Source organism: Chiloscyllium plagiosum, unplaced genomic scaffold (genome assembly GCF_037043375.1).
Source record: "Chiloscyllium plagiosum isolate Xiang-an unplaced genomic scaffold, Cpla_swu_hap1 HiC_scaffold_6, whole genome shotgun sequence".
In the NCBI taxonomy this organism is placed as follows: Eukaryota; Metazoa; Chordata; class Chondrichthyes; order Orectolobiformes; family Hemiscylliidae; genus Chiloscyllium; species Chiloscyllium plagiosum.
The window spans coordinates 118,910,179-118,934,465 of record NW_028270144.1 but is presented as its reverse complement, the minus strand read 5'-3'; the positions used below and the strand labels follow the sequence as shown (position 1 = coordinate 118,934,465).

Here is a 24,287-nt window from a genome sequence, read left to right as displayed (position 1 = left end):
CCTCTAGTACTGGACTCCCCCACCCCAGGGAAAAGAACTTGTCTATTTATCCTATCCATGCCCCTCATGGTTTTATAGATCTCTATAAGGTCACCCCTCAGCCTTCGACAGTCCAGGGAAAACAGCCCCAGCCTGTTCAGCCTCTCTCTGTAGCTCAGATCCTCCAACCCTGGCAACATCCTTGTAAACTAAAAGAGAAATGTTAGAAAATCTCATCAGGTCTGGCAGCATCTGTAAGGAGAGAGAAGAGCTGACGTTGTGAGTCTAACTGACCCTTTGTCAAAGCTTTGACAAAGGGTCAGTTAGACTCGAAATGTCAGCTCTTTTCTCTCCTTACAAATGCTGCCAGACTTGCTGAGATTTTCCAGCATTTCTCTTTTGGTTTCAGATTCCAGCATCTGCAGTAATTTGCTTTTAACATCCTTGTAAATCTTTTCTGTACCCTTTCAAATTTCACAACATCACAACATCCATAAAATTGTTAAAGAACAGAAAGTGATATTTTACCACATTTGACCTCAGGAACTTCCTTTTCTGTCTCTCGAGAATGAAGTTAGCTTCCTGAAACTTTTATTTTAGAAACAGAAGTAAACTTTTATATTCTTTTATGGTCAAACTGTTTATGCAAAAACCAGTTCTTTGAATAACATCTTGAGAAGTATGTACACTGTAACTAAACTGAACCAGCTATATTGGGAAAATCTATTCTGAATGTTGGTGATTACTGTCCTATACTTTGGCTTCAGGCAATACCACATTTCTAAAACTGTCTACCACTTTATCCTTCAAACACACTCGCTATTTATGTAATGTGTTCCCACGTTTGATGTCTCAGTGTTTTGGGCTTAGGAGACTACATTCAATCTTCTCAAGTGCACTGTGCAGATGTTTATTTGTGTCAGATTTCATTTTTCATAGTGTAGATTGATATTGTGCTCTTTCTGTATAATGTCCCTTTAACACTCGGATTAGATTGGGTGGAGGGGATAGGGTGCTGTGGTCATTCTTTAGTTGGTGCAGACACAATGGGCCAGGTGGCTTCTTTCTGTGGCTTTAATTTTCTACAACTCAATAATTTAGCTCTGTTGGCTGGACAGTTGGTTTGTGAAGCAAGTGTGATGCTGACAGCATAGGTTCAATTCCTGCACCAGCTGAGGTTACCGTGAAGGACTCTCCTTCTCGACCTCTCCCATCACCTGAGCATTGGTGGCCCTCAGGTTAAACCAGCATCAGTTATCTCTGTCTTGAAAGAGCAGAGCTATGGTCTGGTGAGACTATGATGCATTCTAACAGCTCTCAAACGCAACAAAGATGGATCGATCTTACTGCCACATCAAAAGCACGGTGGAATGAATCCGTCTGTGCAGACATTCATTGTGAAAATGTGCATTCGAGTTTATTTCTAGAGAGAAATCATTGAAAAATAGAAAAGCAAAGCTAAGCTTGTATTGAACCTCAGTCACGTGATGCTTGGAGTACTGTGTTGGTGGGTTTGTGTACTACTAGGATTCCGAGGGGTCTTAGTAGTCTGGCTGTCATTTCTGAAACTTCTTTGATGTATGGTAAGGTGTTTAGGGTTTCTGGCTGTGTTTGGTCTGCTTGTCGTGGTTTGTTCTTGAGGAATCTGCGCACTGTATTATTTGAGTATCTGTTCTTCTTGAATACGTTTTATAGGTGGTTCTCCTCAGAAAACGAACAGGAAATGACATCACCACAAACCCCAGGAACCCCATCCAGGAGAAAGATACAAATAGAAAGCAGGAGACAACAGCTTCGCTTCACTTGGAGGCCGCCATTGATGATGTTACCTAGCCAGGTAATGAAACGTCTGGATATCAAACCTACAGCTCAGCGAGCAAACTTCCACCCTAAACCTCAACCTGAGCTACAAACCTTCACAAACCTTGCAAAAGCATTAACTTCTACAGGGATTGTTTGAATGAGTGATAATGCATTTAAGTGTACAAGAGAAAAGGGTAGAGGTTTTCACGGATTGTGTTAGAGGAGGAAAACTGGAGGAGGCACAAGTAGAGAATCAACTGCTTTTGTGGTCAAACACCTGAAGTATGCGAAGGGTGTACATTAGACCAGATAAGGGAAGGGACCTAGACTGCAACAGGACAATACACAGGAAGAAATCAATAAGTCCTGATTCAACACACTTATCATCTGAAAGTACATCTGCATTATATTGTAGATTTTACTCGCAATAATCTTTTATAGATATCTTTTCTAACCAAGCTGTTCAAAGATTTTATCACACGTCTCTGGAGCAGATGAGCCTTGAACCCAGGCCTCCTGCTCCGAGGTAGGGACACTGACACTAATCTTTTATTACTGAATATATTGTAATTAGGGCTAATTCTCAGCATGCTGAATGTATAAAGCTGCTTCATATGTCTCCACACATTTTCACAAAAGACATTTCACAAATGTAAACAGTTAACAATGGGAAAAAGAGCTTCGGTGAAATAAGAGTTGTAAAGGAGCCAACAGTCTGAAAGGGTTAATACAAAAGAGTACCTTAAGCCCACTACAATGATACCATTTGAACTTGGTGGAAGAACAACTTTGGAGCTTGAACTAATAAGAATCAACAACTGGGTCTTCAGCACAGAATCTATAACAATGTCTGTCATATTAATAAAGCTTGTACATAATTGATGTCATGCAATAACCTATGTTTCATTTAAGAAAAGTGCCTCTTCTTGTTAGAAAACAAACGGTTTTCTTTTCCCATGATTACCAAGCGATATCTTGACATTCCATACCGTACAGAGAGTGGTAACAGAAAAAGCTACTAGATAACTTAGACATGATGTAGAATCATAGAATGCCTACAGAGTAGGAGCAGGCCAGTCAGACACAGGGTCCATACCAACCCTGTGAAGAGTATCCCAGCCTACTTTCTCATGGCTAATTCATCTAGCCTACGCATGCCAGGATTCTGGATTAGTGGTGCTGGAAGAGCTCAGCATTTCAGGCAGCATCCGAGGAGCAGTAAAATCGACATTTCAGGCAAAAGCCCTTCATCAGGAATACAGGCAGAGAGTCTGAAGGGTGGAGAGATAAGTGAGAGAAGGGTGGGAGTGGAGAGAAAGTAGCATAGAGTACAATAGGTGAGTAGGGGAGAGGATGAAGGTGATAGGTCGGGAGCGGGGGGGGGAGGGTGGAGTGGATAGGTGGAAAAGAAGATAGACCAGTAGGACAAGTCATAGGGACAGTGCTGAGCTGGAGGTTTGGAACTGGGGTGCGGTGGGGGAAGGGGAAATGAGGAAACTATTGAAGTCCACATTGATGCCCTGAGGTTGAAGTATTCCGAGGCAGAAGATGAGGCGATCTTCCTCCAGGCGTCTGTGGTGAGGGAGTGGCGATAAAGGAGGCCCAGGACCTCTATGTCCTCAGCAGAGTGGGAGGGGGAGTTGAAATGTTGGGCCCCACAGGGCGGTGTGGTTGGTTGGTGTAGGTGTCCCGGAGATGTTCCCTAAAGCGCTCTGCTAAGAGGCGTCCAGAGGAGACCGCATCGGGAGCAATGAATACAATAAATGATATTGGTGGATGTGCAGGTAAAACTTTGATGGATGTGGAAGGCTCCGCCACCTCGTGCTCCCACGAGGAGGTTGAGCAATTCATCAACTTCACCAACACATTCACCATGACCTTAAATTTACCTGGACCATCTCTGACACCTCCTGCCCCTTCCTGGACCTCTCCATCTCCATTAATGACGACTGACTTGACACCGACATTTTTTACAAACCCACCGATTCCCACAGCTACCTGGATTACACCTCTTACCACCCTACCTCCTGCAAAAATGATATCACGTATTCCCAATCCCTCTGCCTCCGCCGTATCTGCTCCCAGGAGGACCAGTTCCACCACAGAACACACCAGATGGCCTCCTCCTTTAGAGACCGTAATTTCCCTTCCCACGTGGCTAAAGATGCCCTCCAACGCATCTCGTCCACATCCCGCACCTCCGCCCTCAGACCCCACCCCTCCAACCGTAACAAGGATAGAATGCCCCTAGTGCTCACCTTCCACCCTATCAACCTTCGCATAAACCAAATCATCCGCTGACAATTCCGCTACCTCCAAACAGACCCCACCCCCAGGGATATATTTCCCTCCCCACCCCTTTCCACCTTCTGCAAAGACCGTTCCGTCTGTGACTACCTGGTCAGGTCCACACCCCCCTACAACCCACCCTCCCATCCTGGCACTTTCCCCTGCCACCGCAGGAACTGTAAAACCTGCGCCCACACCTCCTCATTCACCTCTATCCAAGGCCCTAAAGGAGCCTTCCACATCCATCAAAGTTTTACGTGCACATTTATTGTATCCGTTGCTCCCGACGCGTTCTCCTCTACATTGGGGAGACTAGACGCCTCCTAGCCGAGCACCTTAGGGAACATCTCTGGGACACCCGCACCAACCAACCACACTGCCTTGTGGCCCAACATTTCAACTCTCCCTCCCACTCTGCCGAGGACACGGAGGTCCTGGGCCTCCTTTACCGCTGGTCCCTCACCACCAGATGCCTGGAAGAAGAACGCCTCATCTTCCACCTTGGAACACTTCAACCCCAGGGCATCAATGTGGACTTCAACAGTTTCCTCATTTCCCCTTCCCCCATCTCACCCCAGTTCCAAACTTCCAGCTCAGCACTGTCCCCATGACTTGTCCTACCTGCCTATCTTCTTTTTCACCTATCCACTCCACCCTCCCCCCCCCCCCCCCCCCCCCCCCGGCTCTATCACCTTTATCCCCTCCCCCACTCACCTATTGTACTCTATGCTACTTTCTCCCCACCCCCACCCTCCTCTCACTTATCTCTCCACCCTTCAGGTTCTCTGCCTGTATTCCTGATGAAGGGCTTTTGCCCGAAATGTTGATTTTACTGCTCCTCGGATGCTGCCTGAACTGCTGTGCTTTTCCAGCATCACTAATCCAGAATATGGCTTCCAGCATCTACAGTCATTGTTTTTACACATCCCAGGACACTATTGGCAACCTACAATGGCCAATCCACCTAACCTGCACATCTTTGGACTGTGGGAGGAAATCAGAGCAACCAACAAAACCCACACAGGCACAGGGAAGATGTGCAAACCCCACACAGACAGTTGCCTGAGGGTGGAATCAAACCCAGGTCCCTGGTGCTGTGAGGCAGCAATGCTAGCCACTGAGCCACCCATAAAGTGGTGAGGATTTTTCTGACAACAATGGGGAGAAGGCAGGGGAATGGCACTAAGCAAATAATTCACTCAGAGACTAATTGCAAACATGATGGGTTGGATCACCTCCTTAAGTATTGTGGTTATATGATTCTACAACTGTCCTCATGATCAAAGAAGTATCAGAAAGCTTGTGACAGATAATTCTGCACAAACACAGATAAGGTAATAACAATGACTGCAGATGCTGGAAACCAGATTCTGGATTAGTGGTGCTGGAAGAGCACAGCAGTTCAGGCAGCATCCGAGGAGCAGTAAAATCGACGTTTCGGGCAAAAGCCCTTCTCTCCACCCTTCAGGCTCTCTGCCTTTATTCCTGATGAAGGGCTTTTGCCCGAAACATCGATTTTACTGCTCCTCGTATGCTGCCTGAACTGCTGTGCTCTTCCAGCACCACTAATCCACAAACACAGATAAAGCTGCTGACTGAATATGAGGAAGAATGAGTGGTTGATTTCATCAACAAAAATGATTTGTGGGTGGTATATTCACATGGAATTTTGATGTGGAATGTCACTTGTTGCTAGTAGGAACATATTAGTAATGGCTGGATTATGAAATTGTTCCTTGGGTATTTCCAGAATTATGTCTGATTCAAAGGGCAGAAAAGGTTGATAATGATGACTCATGACATTGTATTATGTTTGCAAAATGTCCATGTTTCAAAATAAAAATGTGAACATGCAATGACATAGAATATATAAGATATTTCTCAGAAATACTTGAGTCAGGGATTTAATCAGGCAGCTGACAGATGAAAGATTATTCCCCCATCTCTTTGCAAGCTCCCCTGTTGAGTTTTACAAAATATTGCAAGCTTATATTGATCGCAAGGCAGGCATTATTGGAACACACAAGGTAGGGGGTCAGTGCTGGTGCTGAGCAGTTCTCCACTACAATACTACCCTCAAACAGAGAGGCATAAAAGGCTGATGGCAGACGTAAGTTAATTGCCACCTTACATGTGAACTGAAACAGGTGGCATAAAATATGAACAGACAGCACCGTAACTATAGCACAACTATAATAACCACCTTTCAAAGCTCAACAAGTTGTGTTATTTGTAGATGTAGCTTCTGCAATTCTTTAATTACAAACATGTTAATTCTCAGTATTTTGCTCACAATCAAAAGGAGAAGTAAGTAAAATAAACAGGAATGCTGGTAAAATTAGAAAATGCACAGGGTAGAGGCAGGAAAGTTCACTTGGCTCATGATGATTTGATTTGATTTGATTTATTATTGTCACACATACCAAGGCACAGCGAGAAGTTTTGTTTTGCATGCAGTTCAAGCAGATCATACCACACAAAGAGCATTATAGTAACAGAACACTGCGAAGAATACAATGTTATGGCTGCAGAGAAAAGGGTTAGTGAGCATGATCAACATGAAACTTAAAATTTGAAAGATCCGTTTGGAAGTCTAATAGCAATGTGGGAGAATCTGTTGGATGTGTATATAAACTTTTAAATCTTCTGCCCAATGGAAGAGGGTGGAAAAGCATATAATCTGGATAAGAGGGATTTTTGATTATATTGACAGCTTTCCTGAGGCAGTGGGAAGTACAGAATGGGTCAATGGATGGAAGGCTGGTTTGCGTGATGGACTGGACTATGTTCACAACTCTCTGTAGTTTCTTGTGGTCTTGGGAAGAGCAGTTGCCAAACCACATTGTTAATACATTTATAAAAATTGCTAAGCGTCCTTGTGGACATGTTGAATATCCTTCGCCTCCTGATGAAGTAGAGACATTGTTGTGCTTTCTTGATCATTGCATTAACATGGGTAGATCAGGACAGATTGTTGGCAACTATCACTCCCAGCAACTTGATGGTCTCAACCATCTCCACCTCAGGAACATTGATGCAGATAGGGACATATCTTCCACTCAGCTTCCTGTAGTTAATGACCAGCTCTTTTATTTTGCTGACATTGATGGTGAGATTGGGAATGGAGGGACTGCGTATGAGGAGAGTTTACGTATGTTGGGCTTGTACTCATTGGAGTGTCACCCTATTGAAATGTACAAGATTCTTAAGGGACCTGAGAGGGTAGATGTGGAGATGCTCTTTCCCTTTGTGGGAGAGTTTAGATTCAGAGAGTGTAAACTCAGAATAAGCAGTTGTACCTGTAAGACAGAGATCAGGAGGAATTTCTTCTCTTAGAAGGTAGTAACCACTTTTGCCCGAAACATCGATTTTACTGCTCCTCAGATCCTGCCTGAACTGCTGTGCTTTTCCAGCACCACTAATCCAGAATCTGGTTTCCAGCATCTGCAGTCATTGTTTTACCGAGGTAGTAACCACAGACTTACTCTTCATCACAGAGTGCTGTTAAGGATGGAACATTAAGTATATTCTACGCTCAAATAGATAGGCTTTTAAACAGGAAGAAAATCAGCGTTAAAGGTAGAAGGTCAAAAAGTGGTTTAAGGGTTTTCAGATCAGCCAGATTTCATTGAATGGCAGAGCTGACTCAATGGGCTGAGTGGCCTACTTTAACTCCAATGTCTTACTAAGCAGATGGTAGAGTGTCAGTCAGCTTCTAAAAGAGGAAGAATTCTTTTGACGTCATATATTTTATTTGGACAGTTCTGGTGAAGACTTTCAGCCACACATTCAGATGTCAACTGAACTTAATTCTAGCATTGCTTGAAATGTTTTTGAAGACGTGCTTCCAGGTTTGGATTAGTCACTGGCTGCTTTCATTTTTACATTGCTTTCAGTGAAAATACAGCATAAAAACAAAGACTTTGATTTAAGTAATGTGTATTACATTGTAAAACATTTCAAGGCATGACAACTGAGCTTACAGAAAGAATATTACATCACGCCCTGAAAGTAGATATTAGGGCATTTGACCAAAAGCTAGGCCAAAGTCAAATAGATTTCAAGGAGAGAGTTAGAGGAAGGGGGTGAGGTGGAGCAGGTTAAAGAGGAAATCCAGGAAAATATAAGAGGATATACAAAAGTAGAAAAATAACTAATACTTCAAGATAATTTGATAATTACTCAGAGAGTAGTAAGGGTATGGAATGCTTTGCCTGCAACAGTAGTAGATTCGCCAAGTTTAAGTGCATTTAAGACGTTATTGGACAGACGTATGGACGTACATGGAATAGTGTAGGTGGGATGGGCTTCAGATTAGTATGCCAGGGCGGCGCAACATCGAGGGCCGAAGGGCCTGGACTGCGCTGTAATGTTCTATGTTCTATGTAAGTAACAAAGGAGTGTATTTGGTTATGACTGGATTATGACTGGCATTTTGCTCTCTCCAAAAATGTTATGGACCTGTTGAGTTTCTCCAGCTATTCTTGTTTCCTTTTAAAATGACTGTGATCAATCTAAGGATCAAAAGTATTATCCTCAAATTGGGCTCCAGGCATTGGAAAACACAGGCTTGCTTCATGTTAGCTACATCTCTACACAATGAGCATTACCAGTTTCTCCTATTTCAGCAAAATTGTTGTGTCACAGTTTTAAAAAGACTAAAGAAAGGTCACTGGACACAAACTATTAATTCTGTTTTCTCTCCACATGTGCTGGCAGACCCATTGGGTTTCCCTAGCAATTCATGTTTTTTGTTTAAAATTGCCTTGATCTGTGAGTGAGCTAATTATTGGAATCCTCGACAATCTTCTCTCACATCCATTTATTGCCTTTTCATGAAAGTCTGTGTCCTATTTTCCTCCCTACATGTTTGCAGGTAGATTATTTTCAAGTACAATTAAAAAATTTTATGTTTGGATGTCAGCTGAAAGTTAAGCTTACTCTTTAATGCGTATGCTATATAATAGGCTTGCATTGTCAATGACTACAATTTACCTTTAAATATATAGTTCCCTTTCCTATAATAAAATGCTGTAAGGCACATCACTGTAAAGAAACATTTGTGCCCTGTTAGGTGGAATGATTTAGTGAGGGAATTCCTGAGTTTAGGGCCCAGGTGAAACCCGAATTATTGCTGAGCAAGAGCTGCTTGCTAGCACTGTCAGCAGTTTCTTCCATCACTTAGCCAATGAATGAGAGTCAATGAATGAGCTAGGAATTGCCCAGGTTGAATTTGTCCTGCTTCTCAAGGTTAACTTTTGCTGTTTGTTGGGAGGAACATTTCCATATTGTTTGGTAGATACATATAAAGAGAACAGGCCTAGCTAGCGGTACTAGGAAATTGGCGGTATGGTGGTAATATCACTGGGCTAGTAATGAGACCATTCAAGATACTGTTCTGGGATATAGGTTGAAACTCTCCATGACAAAAGGTGAAATTTGAATTCCATTGGAAAAAAAATGGAGAAGAAGGGAAGCAGCTGTTTCCATTGGCAGGAGGCTTGAGAATTAGAGCATCTGAATTTAAGATGATTGGAAAAAGAACTAAAGGGGATGTCAGGAATTTTTAAATGCATCAATTGCTTAGGAATGCACTGCCTGGGTGTGTATCGGAAATAGATAAGACCATAAGACCATAAGATATAGGAGTGGAAGCAAGGCCATTCAGCCCATCGAGTCCACTCTGCCATTCTATCATGGCTGATGGGCATTTCAATGCCACTTACCCTCACTGTCCCTGTATTCCTTAATTCCTTCTGAGATTAAGAATTTATCAATCTCTGCCTTGAAGACATTTAACGTTCCAGCCTCCACTGTGCTCTGTGGCAATGAATTCCACATGCCCACCACTCTCTGGTTGAAGAAGTATCTCCTCATTTCAATTTTAAATTGACCCCCTCTAATTCTAAGGCTGTGCCCACCGGTCCTAGTATCCCTGCCTAACAGAAACAAATTCTCCGTGTCCATTGTTTCTAAGCCATGCATTATCTTGTAAGTTTCTATTAGATCTCCCCTCAACCTTCTAAACTCTAATGAATACAATCCCAGGATCCTCAGTCATTCATTGAATGTTAGGCCTACCATTCCAGAGATTATCTGTGTGAATTTCCGCTGGACACGCTCCAGTGCCAGTATGTCCTTCCTGAGGTGTGGGGCCCAAAACTGGACACTGTATTCTAAATGGAGCCTAACCAGAGCTTTATAAAGTCTCAAAAGCACATCGCTGCTTTTACATTCCAACCTTCTTGAGACAAATGACAACATTACATTTGCTTTCTTAACCACGGACTCAATCTACAAGTCAACCTTTAGAGAATCCTGGACTAGCATTCCCAGATCTCTTTGTACTTTGGCTTTATGAATCTTCTCATCACTTAGATTCAATTGGGGCTCTTGATAATTTCATGATTATCCAAAAAAAAAATGCTGGTTTATGTGGAAAAGGCAGAAGAGTAAGACCAGCTTAGCATCTTTATCGGGAATTGAATTGAATGCTCTCAGTCTGCATTGTGACCATTCTGTGAACCTGTGACATGCAGGAATTGGATTTGCCCAACCACCTAGCAGGGCCAGCAGCTGCTTTTACAACAGGACAGCGACCTCATTCCACCATCATAAACATTAGTGAGAAATCAATCGCTTTTACTAAATATCAAGTATAATGATTAACATGCTTTCTGTTTCTCAGCTTGTGGTTTAATAAAAGATGCAGTTATTTAGTACCTTTCACGGCAGGACATCCAAAAATGCCTTCCAGCGAACTCAGTGAATTATAGTCACCCTCAGTAATGTAGGAAATGTGGCAATAACAAAACTTCCACAACCAACTCTGGGATAATCACGATAATATTTCTTGATTTTGGTTCAGGATTAAAGATTCGCCAGGTCACTAGGGAGAACTATCCCGTTCTTTGTCATAATAATGTCCTGGGACCCATGACATTGACCTCGGAGGGTAGATGGAGCCTCCGTTAGATATCACAACTACATTCCGGTATCACTTTTGGGCACTGCACTGAAATCCGATATCTATTCCATGATCTGCAGTGAACCTCAACTCTTCACATTTTGACTCAGGAGTGAGAGTGTTCACTCCACATGTAACACCTCTTGCGTAAAATCTATCTTAATTTTAACTTTTAGCTTATCTTGGGTGTTTACTTCGCCACCGATGTTTACAGTATAAAATTTTTAAAAAGGTGGCGTAAAGAAAACTCTCTGTTCCCTTGTGAATACTGAATAAGGACTGAAATAGAAGACTGAGCCAAATTAGAGAAATTGTTTCCGCTTCTGTGAGTAATTTCTGTCAAAGACATTAGAATGACATGCCACTATTCAAAAGCATTCTACACTGATGAGAAAAAAACAATGGGGGATCAATTATGCAGTTAAATGATTATAGTCAATTTGTCAGCAGGCATAAGTTATTTATGATCTGGGTTTTATAATGACTTGTGGCGGTCACTCAAAGTGCAGGCGCAGCAAGGATCTAACTGTCTCATGTCTCTTTCCGAGCATAGCACTTCCCTCATTTCTTGGTGGTCACGCGGATCAGTTGCTCCCAACCGAAAAACAAGTCCTCCTCCAGTCATGCTGAGATGACTTTGGATGAGGAGAAATAGGATCAACCACAGTCAGTGGATGTAGAGCAAGAGCAGACAACGTTCCGTGTCACTCAGTAGCATCTGTGAAGAAAACAGACAGGTTGATATTCGGGTGTGGAACCTTCATCTGAACACAGAACAGAGGATAAGTAACACACTGAAAGGTTCTGGGTCATGTCAGAAACAAGTGAATAAACGTTGAACAGTTTACGCAGTAATCCAAACCACGAGAATGGATTATGTGTCTGAATGTTCTGCAGACACAATACATCTTGAGCATTTTTCTTAAATATTTAAATCTCAATATTGAAGGTTTTTGAATCAATGTTGTATCGTATTGATAATAAGCACGTTTACAGTTTATGCCCTGTCACGGGTTAATTTGGTGTTAAGTGATATAATGATTATTAGTCGAATTTTATGATATTTTATGGAAAAATTTCTCACAGTATTTTGATTCCAATATGCAGCTGCATGGAGATCTCATAACTCTGTACCTGTTTAATTTTATTTGCTCAACTACCCATATTCAGCAATATCTAAGTGTACCTGTTCACCAAGAATTGCAGACACCTGATACTTGGTTTACTAACCTTAATGAAATGAGTCTCAATGGATTTGAAAGATTAATTTACCTCCCCCCATTCCCGGATATCAGATACTGTATATCAAACGATTGTGCTTTATGAATGCTTCTAAAATAAATCGTTGCTGTTTCCCTCTGAAGTTAGTAAACAGAAGCCAAAGGGTCAAGTTTATCTGATATTCAACCTTTGCTGGGTTTATGAGCCAAACACATAACGCTTTTAAACTGGTTTCATGCCAATATTAGAACATGATCCTTGAACCAACTCCAGTGCAGCAATGAATCTATTTGCAGCTACTACACATTTTCTCAACATTTTGCCCTTCCTTGCCAGTTAAAGATTGATGGATATCTGATGGATAATAACAACAACTAGGCTGATATGCTGCCATGACATTAGAACATTCCCAGGTCCATAAGAGGACAAATATAATCAGCCTTCCCTCTTTGTAGGAAAACAGCTGATCTCCTTGTGAAGGAATATTATTGGTTTAGCAGCTGAAGCATCAAGTAAAAAAGTATTAAGATTTGTGGACCTCTGTTATTTGGACCAGTTCATATTTTTATTGGATATTTCATAACCTCATGACTTTGCAAAGCACTTGAGAGTCATTCAGCTACTTTGGAAGCATAGTCACTGTCATAAAGTAGAAAATAGGGCAGTAAATTTTGCACAGGAAGCTCCCACAAGTAACAATGACATAATTAACCAGATATTTAATTTTTTAAATACAATTTTGATTTAGGGATGTATTTTGGAAAGAATGCTTCTGTTCTTTGCAAGAGTGAGGTGGGATCTTTTACATCCATTGAAAAGACAGAGGAGCCTTGGTTTAGTGTCTGATCCAGATGATGGCACTTCACATAGCTCCCATATAATAGCTGAGAATTTTGTGCTGAAGTAATCAGAGTGGGGTTCGAACCTCCAACTTTGTGACATTAAAGACAAGAGTGCTACCAACGGAGGACTGTCTGTTGCACATAGTGTATTTTAACTGTCCTTTCGGTCCACACTGCAGAATGCCACACCTCTCAAATCAGACATGGTTCTGTTGTATGATCTCTTCAAAAGACACCTGATGTACTCTCCTTGGCTTTGCTTTTGGAGCAAGAGTTGCTGGAATTTTATTTCAAGTGGTGAATTTGGGTAGTGTGGTAGAATTTCAATGATCAGACACCTGATCCAAAGTCACCCACATCCTGCTTTAACTGAGGCTGGTTGGGATTTCTGAGCTTTGGATTAACAGGGAGCTATATTCAGGAGATGATGTGCCAAATTCAAGAATGGAATGTCTTTATATTTATCTCCAAGACTGAGGGTTCCTCACTGAGCAACAGCTTGTGATCATGTACCCACTCCATGTCCCAGCTTTTCCATCAAGTCCTGAACCTCGCAACCCCAGTCCTAGGTCTCTAGGATCAGTGCCCATTATTGAATGATCCTCCCACTGTTGGTTAGTCTTGCAGGGTTGCAGTGATGACACACAATGTTTTTAGAAATCATAGTCAACCTGACTAGCTTGAAGGACCTAAACATCTACTCTTGTTCCTTGTTCATATCATTCAAAATTTAAACAAAGCCTGGTAGTTAATTAATGTAGTGCTGGAAAAGCATAGTAGTTCAGGCAGCATCTGAGGAGCAGGAGAATTGACATTTCACGCATAAGCCCTTCATCAGGCTTATACCTGAAACATCAATTCTCCTGCTCCTCGAATGCTGCCTTACCTGCTGTGCTTTTCCAGCATCACACTCGCGACTCTGATCTGCAGCATCTGCAGTCCTCACTTTCTCCTGGTAGTTAATTGTCAGTAATCATGAACTGGTGGGGAGCACAAGGCACTACAATGAACCATCAGTCAATTACCACCACCAATGCCCCCCCCCCCCCCCCACCCTACTATCAGCCACCAACAGACATGGGGAAACCTAAAACTAAATCTAACTCAAACCCAACCCATCCCTGGGCTATCAGCCTGTGAAACTGAAAACTATTGCCTCTCCCAGCATCCTCCATCTCTCAAAAGCACCTCCCTGCTGTTGATAAGACCATAAAATACAAAAAACAAAAATTACTGAAAAACGTCAGCAGCTCTGACAGCACTTATGAAGATGATAGCACAGCTAAGGTTTGGGATCCTGCTTCAGAACTATTTTTAGCATGGAGTGCATTCAGTTTATAGGGAGATAGGTTTCAATGAGTAAGGGGTGAAGCAGAGAAATTGAGGCAACCAGAGTCACATCGACAGTTCTGAAGAACAGGTTGAGTTCAGGTAAAAGCCCAGAGGGAAGGGTCCAGGTGAAGGGACAGTGTTAGACTGTGAAATATGGGGAGAACTTTTGTCCATCCTCATCCTTCTAAACTTTTTCGAGTACAGACCCAGAGTATAGAGATGTTCAACAGTCTCTTGGGTCCAGTTCGTCCATCCAAAATAAGTCCAGTCCCCTTTGCCAGCATTTGGCCCATTTTTTATTTATACCCTTCCTATTCATATACCCATCCAGATGCCTTTTAAATATTATAACTGCACCAGCTGCCAACTCCTCCTCTGGCAGCTGATTGCATACACACACCGCTCACCGTGTGAAAAAGTTGCCTTTTATATCCCGCCCCCTCCACCCGGAGCTCCGCCCCTCCACCCGAGGCCCTCACCCAGCTTTAACATCAACCAAGCCGCGCCCCCTCGGGGAAGACCACGCCCTCTCACGCTGACCCCCGGCCGCAGCCATGCCAGACCACGCCCCTCCGGGAACCAGACCACGCCCTCTCTCCACGCCGACCCCCAATAGGAGCGGGCTCATTCTTCCCCGCCCCCTTACACTGGCCACGCCCTCCTCTTCGCCACGCCCCAATACCCTTCCCTGCACCCCTCCCCACCTCAGTTTCCAACCGTCGGACGGTTCATGGCGGGAGCGGTGGAGAATGTTGGGACGACCCGCGGGCGCATTTAAAAGTTTTCTGATCCGTCCCCGCGAGCGCCCCCAGAGCTTTCGATGTCTCCCGTTTCTGTGAATGTGTGAAGACTGAAAGAAGTGTTCCCCCCCCGCCCCCTCCCCCCGACACGAGTTGTCCCCCTTTTAGGCGGCGGCGAAGTCGATGTGAAGAAGGCTCGATGCGGTGAGGAAAGATGGCAGCGCTGCGAGTCAAGGCGCCGGGCTGCTCCCCGGCCGAGGCCGCCTTACGCCTGCCGGTGTCGAAGGAAGGAGAGCCGCAGCAGCAGCAGCAGCCAGCAGCCGGCGTGGATTTACCGCCTCCTCCACCACCGCCACCACCACCTCCTCCTCCTCCCCCCCTTCCTCCTGCAGCCCGGGATTATCGGTTGGAGGAGCTGGAAACCGTCGCTACAGTCGGTAGGTCTAGTGCCTGGGTGTGGGGGCTGGGGGAGTACCACCGACATTCCTGACCCCCCCCCCCGTCCTGACCCCCCCCCCGTCCTGACCCCCCCCCCGTCCTGACCCCCCCCCCGTCCTGACCCCCCCCCGTCCTGACCCCCCCCCCGTCCTGACCCCCCCCCCGTCCTGACCCCCCCCCCGTCCTGACCCCCCCCCCGTCCTGACCCCCCCCCGTCCTGACCCCCCCCCCGTCCTGACCCCCCCCCCGTCCTGACCCCCCCCCCCCGTCCTGACCCCCCCCCCGTCCTGACCCCCCCCCCGTCCTGACCCCCCCCCCGTCCTGACCCCCCCCCCGTCCTGACCCCCCCCCCGTCCTGACCCCCCCCCCGTCCTGACCCCCCCCCGTCCTGACCCCCCCCCCGTCCTGACCCCCCCCCCGTCCTGACCCCCCCCCCGTCCTGACCCCCCCCCCGTCCTGACCCCCCCCCCGTCCTGACCCCCCCCCGTCCTGACCCCCCCCCCCGTCCTGACCCCCCCCCGTCCTGACCCTCCCCACCCCCCCCGTCCTGACCCTCCCCCCCCCCCGCCGTCCTGACCCTCCCCCCCCCCCGCCGTCCTGACCCTCCCCCCCCCCCCCGTCCTGACCCTCCCCCCCCCCCCCGTCCTGACCCTCCCCCCCCCCCCCCCGCCGTCCTGACCCTCCCCCCCCCCCCCCGCCGTCCTGACCCTCCCCCCCCCCCCCCGCCGTCCTGACCCTCCCCACCCCCCCGTCCTGACCCTCCCCACCCCCCCGTCCTGACCCTCCCCACCCCCCCGTCCTGACCCTCCCCACCCCCCCGTCCTGACCCCCCCCGTCCTGACCCCCCCCGTCCTGACCCCCCCCGTCCTGACCCCCCCCGTCCTGACCCCCCCCCGTCCTGACCCCCCCCCGTCCTGACCCCCCCCCGTCCTGACCCCCCCCCGTCCTGACCCCCCCCCCGTCCTGACCCTCCCCACCCCCTCCGTCCTGACCCTCCCCACCCCCCCCGTCCTGACCCTCCCCACCCCCCCCGTCCTGACCCTCCCCACCCCCCCCGTCCTGACCCTCCCCACCCCCCCCGTCCTGACCCTCCCCACCCCCCCCGTCCTGACCCTCCCCACCCCCCCCGTCCTGACCCTCCCCACCCCCCCCGTCCTGACCCTCCCCACCCCCCCCGTCCTGACCCTCCCCACCCCCCCCGTCCTGACCCTCCCCACCCCCCCCGTCCTGACCCTCCCCACCCCCCCCGTCCTGACCCTCCCCACCCCCCCCGTCCTGACCCTCCCCACCCCCCCCGTCCTGACCCCACCCCCCCCGTCCTGACCCTCCCCACCCCCCCCCCGTCCTGACCCTCCCCACCCCCCCCCCGTCCTGACCCTCCCCACCCCCCCCGTCCTGACCCTCCCCACCCCCCCCGTCCTGACCCTCCCCACCCCCCCCGTCCTGACCCTCCCCACCCCCCCCGTCCTGACCCTCCCCACCCCCCCCGTCCTGACCCTCCCCACCCCCCCCGTCCTGACCCTCCCCACCCCCCCCGTCCTGACCCTCCCCACCCCCCCCGTCCTGACCCTCCCCACCCCCCCCGTCCTGACCCTCCCCACCCCCCCCGTCCTGACCCTCCCCACCCCCCCCCGTCCTGACCCTCCCCACCCCCCCCCGTCCTGACCCTCCCCACCCCCCCCCGTCCTGACCCTCCCCACCCCCCCCCCGTCCTGACCCTCCCCACCCCCCCCCCGTCCTGACCCTCCCCACCCCCCCCCCGTCCTGACCCTCCCCACCCCCCCCCCCCGTCCTGACCCTCCCCACCCCCCCCCCCCCCCCGTCCTGACCCTCCCCACCCCCCCCCCCCGTCCTGACCCTCCCCACCCCCCCCCCCCCGTCCTGACCCTCCCCACCCCCCCCCCGTCCTGACCCTCCCCACCCCCCCCCGTCCTGACCCTCCCCACCCCCCCCCCGTCCTGACCCTCCCCACCCCCCCCCCGTCCTGACCCTCCCCACCCCCCCCCCCCGTCCTGACCCTCCCCACCCCCCCCCCCCCCCCGTCCTGACCCTCCCCACCCCCCCCCCGTCCTGACCCTCCCCACCCCCCCCCCAGTCCTGACCCCCCCCCCCCAGTCCTGACCCCCCCCCCCCCAGTCCTGACCCCCCCCCCCCCAGTCCTGACCCCCCCCCCCAGTCCTGACCCCCCCCCCAGATGAATTTGTGTAAGATGCTCAAACTTTTTGGTCTTCACCTTTTCAAAATTTGGGATGCATGCCATTTTGAGTTATCTAGGGTGATTTAAGTTTCACATATTTGACGTCACTGGGAACCAGCAAAGCCTGAATTAAGATTGCCAAACATACAGCATGAATTTTCACAGTGGAGGTTATGGGTCTCGGAATGGCTGACTGCACACTGATTTTCCATATTTATGGTTGTGGAATTTTAAAACTGTGCTGGTGTTGGAAGCAGAACTGATGTGTTTTCTGGGCAATGTTTAATAAATGATAGCATCCTTCAAAACTCATTTGTCTCTGTTACCAGGTGTCTCACCAAGCCATGTTTATTTTGCTTTTTGCATACAAGTGAATAGAACGCACATTCTTTTAAAAGAAATAAACCTAGTTCGAGCAAGCTCTTTGCACTGTCAAGAACATACTGAGGAAATCTAGTGGTGGCAATAAACATTTCATTTGCTCACTGAAGACCATTAACTGGGTGAAATGTGCAAAGTATTTAATTGTCAGTGATGTTAAAAAAGCCAGTCGTAAATATGGAAATGAAGTTGTGAGGATGGGATTATTTGAATTGGTTCCACCATTGAATAACTTGCTATCCTTCTATTTGGATTCTAGTGGAAGTTTGTCATTTTGGATCAGCACTTGGCTTTAGTGTATGGATAAAGCCAGAATATTTGAGAAGGGGAGTACCCTGGAGGTCATATGGACCAAGACACTAATTTCATAAGTTAATGCAGTTAGAATTGAATCAGTTATTTTTGCTAAGTTTACAATTGTAGCTTTCTTCAGTTGATAGGTTTATTTGCAGTTTGTTTTGGAAATTGTGGTAAATTCTTCCGATGAATCCTCTAAATATTACAAATTTTATTGTAAATTACTATGTTCAGTTGACATAAGGTGCTTGACAGAAATGTAGTGCTTTCAGTTGATGTCAGAGTTTTAACCCGTATGTATCAATGGTGAATTTTGAGTGTTTTTTGGTTGCATTTTTAATATTGGCTGTTTATTTTGACATTTGCTTATAAATTTGTTAACCCAATAGTTAATCAGGGACTCCTGGTTCTTGGTTTGATATTTGTCTGATGCAACAGAAATTGTTACACTTTGGCTTGGTTTACATGATAAAATGTAACTTTGTAAAGAAAAATTATTTTAGTTCCGGGCAGTTAGAACAGAGATTAAAAATCCCTATGCACTCATTGTCATAAGGAATGAACAATTCTCCAACAACAATTTGAAAGTAAAATCTAAATATGATGTAATAAATTGCTCCAAGGTATTTTCCAGGAGCATTGTACAATATAATTCCACACTAAAGAGATATTGGGGCGAAAGATGGAAGTTTTAAGATTTGGTTTAAAGGAGGGGAGGTTCAGAGAGGGTATTCCAGAGTGTTAAAGTTTAACTGCATAAAATAGGATAAATGCCAATTGAAGCTTGTGGAATCTCTTGCATTTTAAATGTTGGAGTTATGTTGCTTTAAGAAGTTAAAAGCTACAAAGGTAGTATTAGAAACTACACGTCGGCTTGCTGAGCCAGAAATATCTGTTAATTCATTTACCTCATTAATTCAGGATATTAGAGTATAAATTATGAATAGATTGTTTCACATTTCTAACTCCTATACTAAAACATAGTTTGTTCATGATTGTGGAATCTGTAGCTTTAATCTTTTACTAAGTGCCTAGGCTTTCAAAATGTTTCTGCTTAAAACAAAAATAACTTAGCAGATTGAAACACACATTGGATGACCTTCTCCAGGATCAAAACAACAGCCAACTACATGTGGTAAGTTAAAGGGAAGGATGTACATTTGACCTACATGGGGTCATATGGGTTACTGGATGGCCATGCAACTTAGAAAAAAAACATTGACCAGGCGACCAGAATTCGAGGAGTGCAGACATATTGGAAGACATTACAAAGATAGGGCTGGGTGAAGGCTTGGACAATTTGCTTTAGAAGGATGAAAATTTTAATATTGAGATGTTACTTGACCAACATTTAGTGTAAATTGGTAAGCAAAATAGTGATAGGTTAGTGGACTTAGTGTGAGATTGAGCATGGACAGCAGAGTATTAAATGACCTCACATTTGTATAATTTGGAATTGAATGTGTTAGAATCACTCCAGTTTTATCTGTGTGATCTGGATGATGCTAGTTTGGAAATATTAGTTACTCATTCCTATTTGCCTTCAAGATGATGGTCAGCTTTCCCTTACACTTCTGAAACATTTTAAGCTGATTGAGCTACCAAGATATTTTGAGGATTTCTAAGATCTTGACTCACTGGCAGTGAAGTCAAGATAATATGAACCTTGGAGATGGCAATACTCCTGTAATATTGGTGATAGAAGTCACTGGGTAATTTATTGAGAATAAGTGTCATTTGCCTGTAAATTACTTTTTTTGTTAATAGTCATAACTATAATCACCTTTTCGTGTTCAGGAAAGTGTTTCTACGATAGTGAAATTCCATTTCTATTGCAGAAATTTTGAATCCTAGAAATTGTAGGGTGGTATCAATGAATAGAAAACCCTTTTAAAAAATGTTGATTCATTTTATGCTTGTTCTCCTCATTTCAGCAAAAAGACCTGGGCATGATAATATACTAAGTTGCATTACATTCAACTGAAAATACATCTCATTGTTTTTGAATATCCTGAATTGACAGCAGTTAACACTTATGTGATTCACAACTTTGCTTTGGAACATAAATACATAGAAGTACAAACAGAAGTCAGCCATAGATCCTCTTCAGCCTCAATCCTTCAAGAATGATTACATTATTTTCAAGCACCCTATCCCCATATGACTTGGTTCCCTTAGTGCCTAAAGATCTATTAATGTAAGTCTTGAATATACTTTTTCAGCATCCATGGCTTTGGGCTAGAGATTGACTGACTCCAAATGACCTCTGCATGTGGTGGCATGCATGCAATCGTGCCAGGTGGCCAACCTATTCAGGAACTTTTAACTTTAAGCTGTACAGTTTAGAGGAACGTCAGACGCCTCTGACCTTCTACCTTCTCATACACTTTAAGGAGTTTATGTATTTCAATGAGATTACCTCTTGAAGCCCCTTTTTCAGTCTCTTCTCACAAGGCAGCCCCCTCATCCTGGGAATCAATGTAGCAAATCCTTTTGCATTTCCTCTTGTCGTCCTGCTTCCTCCCCACTCCCCAGTCGGGAGAACAATCGCCCGTGTGCACGGAGACACGAGTTCATGGCCGTCTCGGAAAGAGCAGTTTCTCAATGAACTATATAGTCATTTTAATCCAGATAAGGCAACATACATATTAATTGGGTGACTGTTACAATCAGCGAGTATCAATAGCAGAGACCAAACCCTTTACTGTTATCCAATGAATTTTCTTAACCTTGTTAATTAGAATTCATACAATGGATACATTTCTCCTTGTTAGCTGACCTTGCATACTGAGTGCTTCCAATATTGTAAAATGGCTCGACATAATTGATTTTCCACCTTGTTATCTGATCTGAGTCATGCTCAGCTGAACCTCTTATTTCAGAAAACTCATAACTTAACTCTTTCCCTGCCTGCTTATGACCTCTACACATTCTCACTCTATAAAATATATACTTTTAAATAAGGAGACCCAATACTGTACTCCAGATGTGCTCTCAATTTTTTTTAGATTAGATTAGATAGATTAGATTAGATTACTTACAGTGTGGAAACAGGCCCTTCGGCCCAACAAGTCCACACCGACCTGCCGAAGCGTAACCCACCCATACCCCTACATTTACCCCTTTACCTAATACTACGGGCAATTTAGCATGGCCAATTCACCTGACTTGCACATCTTTGGACTGTGGGAGGAAACCGGAGCCCCCGGAGGAAACCCACGCAGACACGGGGAGAACGTGCAAACTCCACACAGTCAGTCGCCTGAGTCGGGAATTGAACCCGGGTCTCTGGCGCTGCGAGGCAGCAGTGCTAACCACTGTTTTCCTTCTCTCTTATACTCCAACTCTTCTGTAATATGCCATTTGTTACCTTTTACATAACATGTCATTTGCCTTGCTGGTTTCATGTAGTACCTGCATACCATGAAAGTAGTAATGGATGTTATATAATCTGTGAAAGATTGATAAATTTGATGTTTCCTTTTTGGTATTAAAACTTCTACATTTCAAACATTTGATTGCAGTTGATGGTGACTTGAGATTTTTGTTGTTTTTAGTTTGTATTTGGACTGGAATTATTTCGGAAGCACTTTGAAATCCTGCTAGTGTTGCAAAGCCCTGATATTTTAGTTCAGTCCATTACATTTAAAAAAAGTCTTATTGATGGAAATTAGAAATCTGCTTGACTTTGCTCTGAGAGAACGTCTGATGTGATACCACAAACTTTGAGGCCAACTTAACATTCAGTTGAACTGCCCTTAGTTTCCAGCCTCTCAAATTATATTCATTTTCTCCATTTGAGGAATTTGCTGTACCATCTGTCACTGTGGTCATATTTGGGTATCTCACAGGGTGCTGCTTTAGCATTCAGCTTTTTTTTGTTGAAACTGGTCAGTTCCTATTGTTCAGTGACAAAAGCAACAAAACAGCTGCCAGGTACAATTCTTGGCTCCTGGTTTACAGTCTGAGCAGTGTGGGTGGGGAGGCTTTTGTGTGGTCACTGTGTTGGAGTGACCTACTCTTGATACGCACTGTGCCATGAAGATAATAGATTGAGCAGTTTGTGATTTTGGATATTACTTCATGTTGAGATACAATCAAAGTTTTTTTTGCTGAGTTATGCATTGCACATTTGTTAGGATTGACTAGGATTATTGTTATCAGTGATTTTGCAGCCGACCTACACACAACTCAGAGGTTTGAGAAGAGTTTTTATGGTTTACCATAAAACAGCATGCAGTGTACAAAGAATGAAAACATAATCACAGTTTGAGCTCTTATTGCAAGATCTGACTATGAAGGGGTTGGATGGTCACACCCAGTCATTCTTTCCTCCTGGTAATGCAGTCATGAACATTTGTCACCGATTTTGAATGTTTAACATTTTTGGTATTCTGACTAAATAGATATATCATGGACTGTATCACAGTACAAGGCTTTAATCTTTGTGCAGGTAAGTAGGGGTTTAGGTTGAGGACCATGAGACACTTTTAAAAAAGTAAAGGGGAATGAAACTTCAGTCTGAGAGAAGGAAAATATTTTTTACTCCAATGAATCTCTGCAATTCTGTACCACAGCGGGCTGTGCTTAAGGTAGAGCTTAATGAATTTCTGATTACCAGTGGCATACAAAGTTATAGGGTTGGGATGAGTAAATGGCATGAACGTGCTTGATCAACCATGACTGTACTGAATGGGGGGAATAGGCAGATGGGCTGAATGGCCTACTTCTGTTCTTATGTTCCGTTGTGTTGTGTAAGAAATACCATTGTTCCATCCAAAATATCTTGGAATGGATTAGTGATAATGGGTATGTATGACCAATGAATAAGACAAGGATAAAATTAAGACATCACTGCTTATTCATGAATGAGTTGCTGAAGTTTGTTAATAATTTCATAGTTTGGCAATCAGTCAGAACTTTGCATGGCTTGTTTATAATTTTATATTGGACATTGTGGACATAGCTGTAAAGATAAAAGACAGTTAACATACAAATATTTTTGCTCCTATTGATTTACTTAGTTTGGATTATTTCATGACATAAATCAAATATCTGGAACTAGCCCATATTATCAACGAAGCTTTGAGTTATATTTCAAAGTTTGCATCAGTACGATTTGAACTCTTAACCTTTTTAGAGTTACTAATTCAGTCTTATAACCACATATACTCAACGTAGTAAGTGAACTGGAGCCTATCTTCAGTTATGACTACATACTCATGTTATCACCTGGCTGAGTTTTACACACACTCATGATTGTACAATTTTGACTTGAAAAAAGTGAGGCAAATTTTTCCTCTTAGATTGTATAGAGTCAGAGTGAACAGCACGGAAGTATACCCTTCGGTCCAACTTGTCCATACCAACTAGATATCCCAACCCAATTTAGTCCCACCTGCCAGCACCCAGCCCACACCCCTCCAAACTCTTCCTATTCATATACCCATCCAGATGCCTTTTAAATGTTGCAATTGTACTCGCCTCCACCACTTCCTCGGCAGCTCATTCCATACACGTACCATCTTCTGTGTGAAAAAGTTGCCTCTTGGGTTTCTTTTGTATCTTTCTCCACTCGCCCTATGCCTTCTAGTTCTCTACTCCCCCACCCCAGGGAAGAGGCTTTATCTATTTATCCTATCTATGCCCCTCACAATTGTATAAATCTCTATAAGGTCACCCCTCAGCCTCAGACACTCCAGGGAAAACAGCCCTAGACTATTCAGTCTCTCCCTATAGCTCAAATCCTCCAACCCTGGCAACATCCTTGTAAATCTTATCTGAACCCTTTCAAGTTTCAC

General features: G+C 45.3%; 1 protein-coding gene across 1 annotated transcript in view; it reads left to right on the top strand.

The window, feature by feature from the left end:
- The first annotated feature begins 15,211 nt into the window (after positions 1-15,211).
- prkx (protein kinase X-linked) overlaps positions 15,212-24,287 on the top strand; it is a 131,621-nt gene continuing 122,545 nt past the window's right edge. Inside the window, exon 1 of the mRNA XM_087988399.1 lies at positions 15,212-15,610. Coding sequence (XP_087844525.1) covers positions 15,388-15,610 — 223 coding nt within the window. The 5' untranslated portion in view covers positions 15,212-15,387. The remainder of the gene's footprint in view (positions 15,611-24,287) is intronic.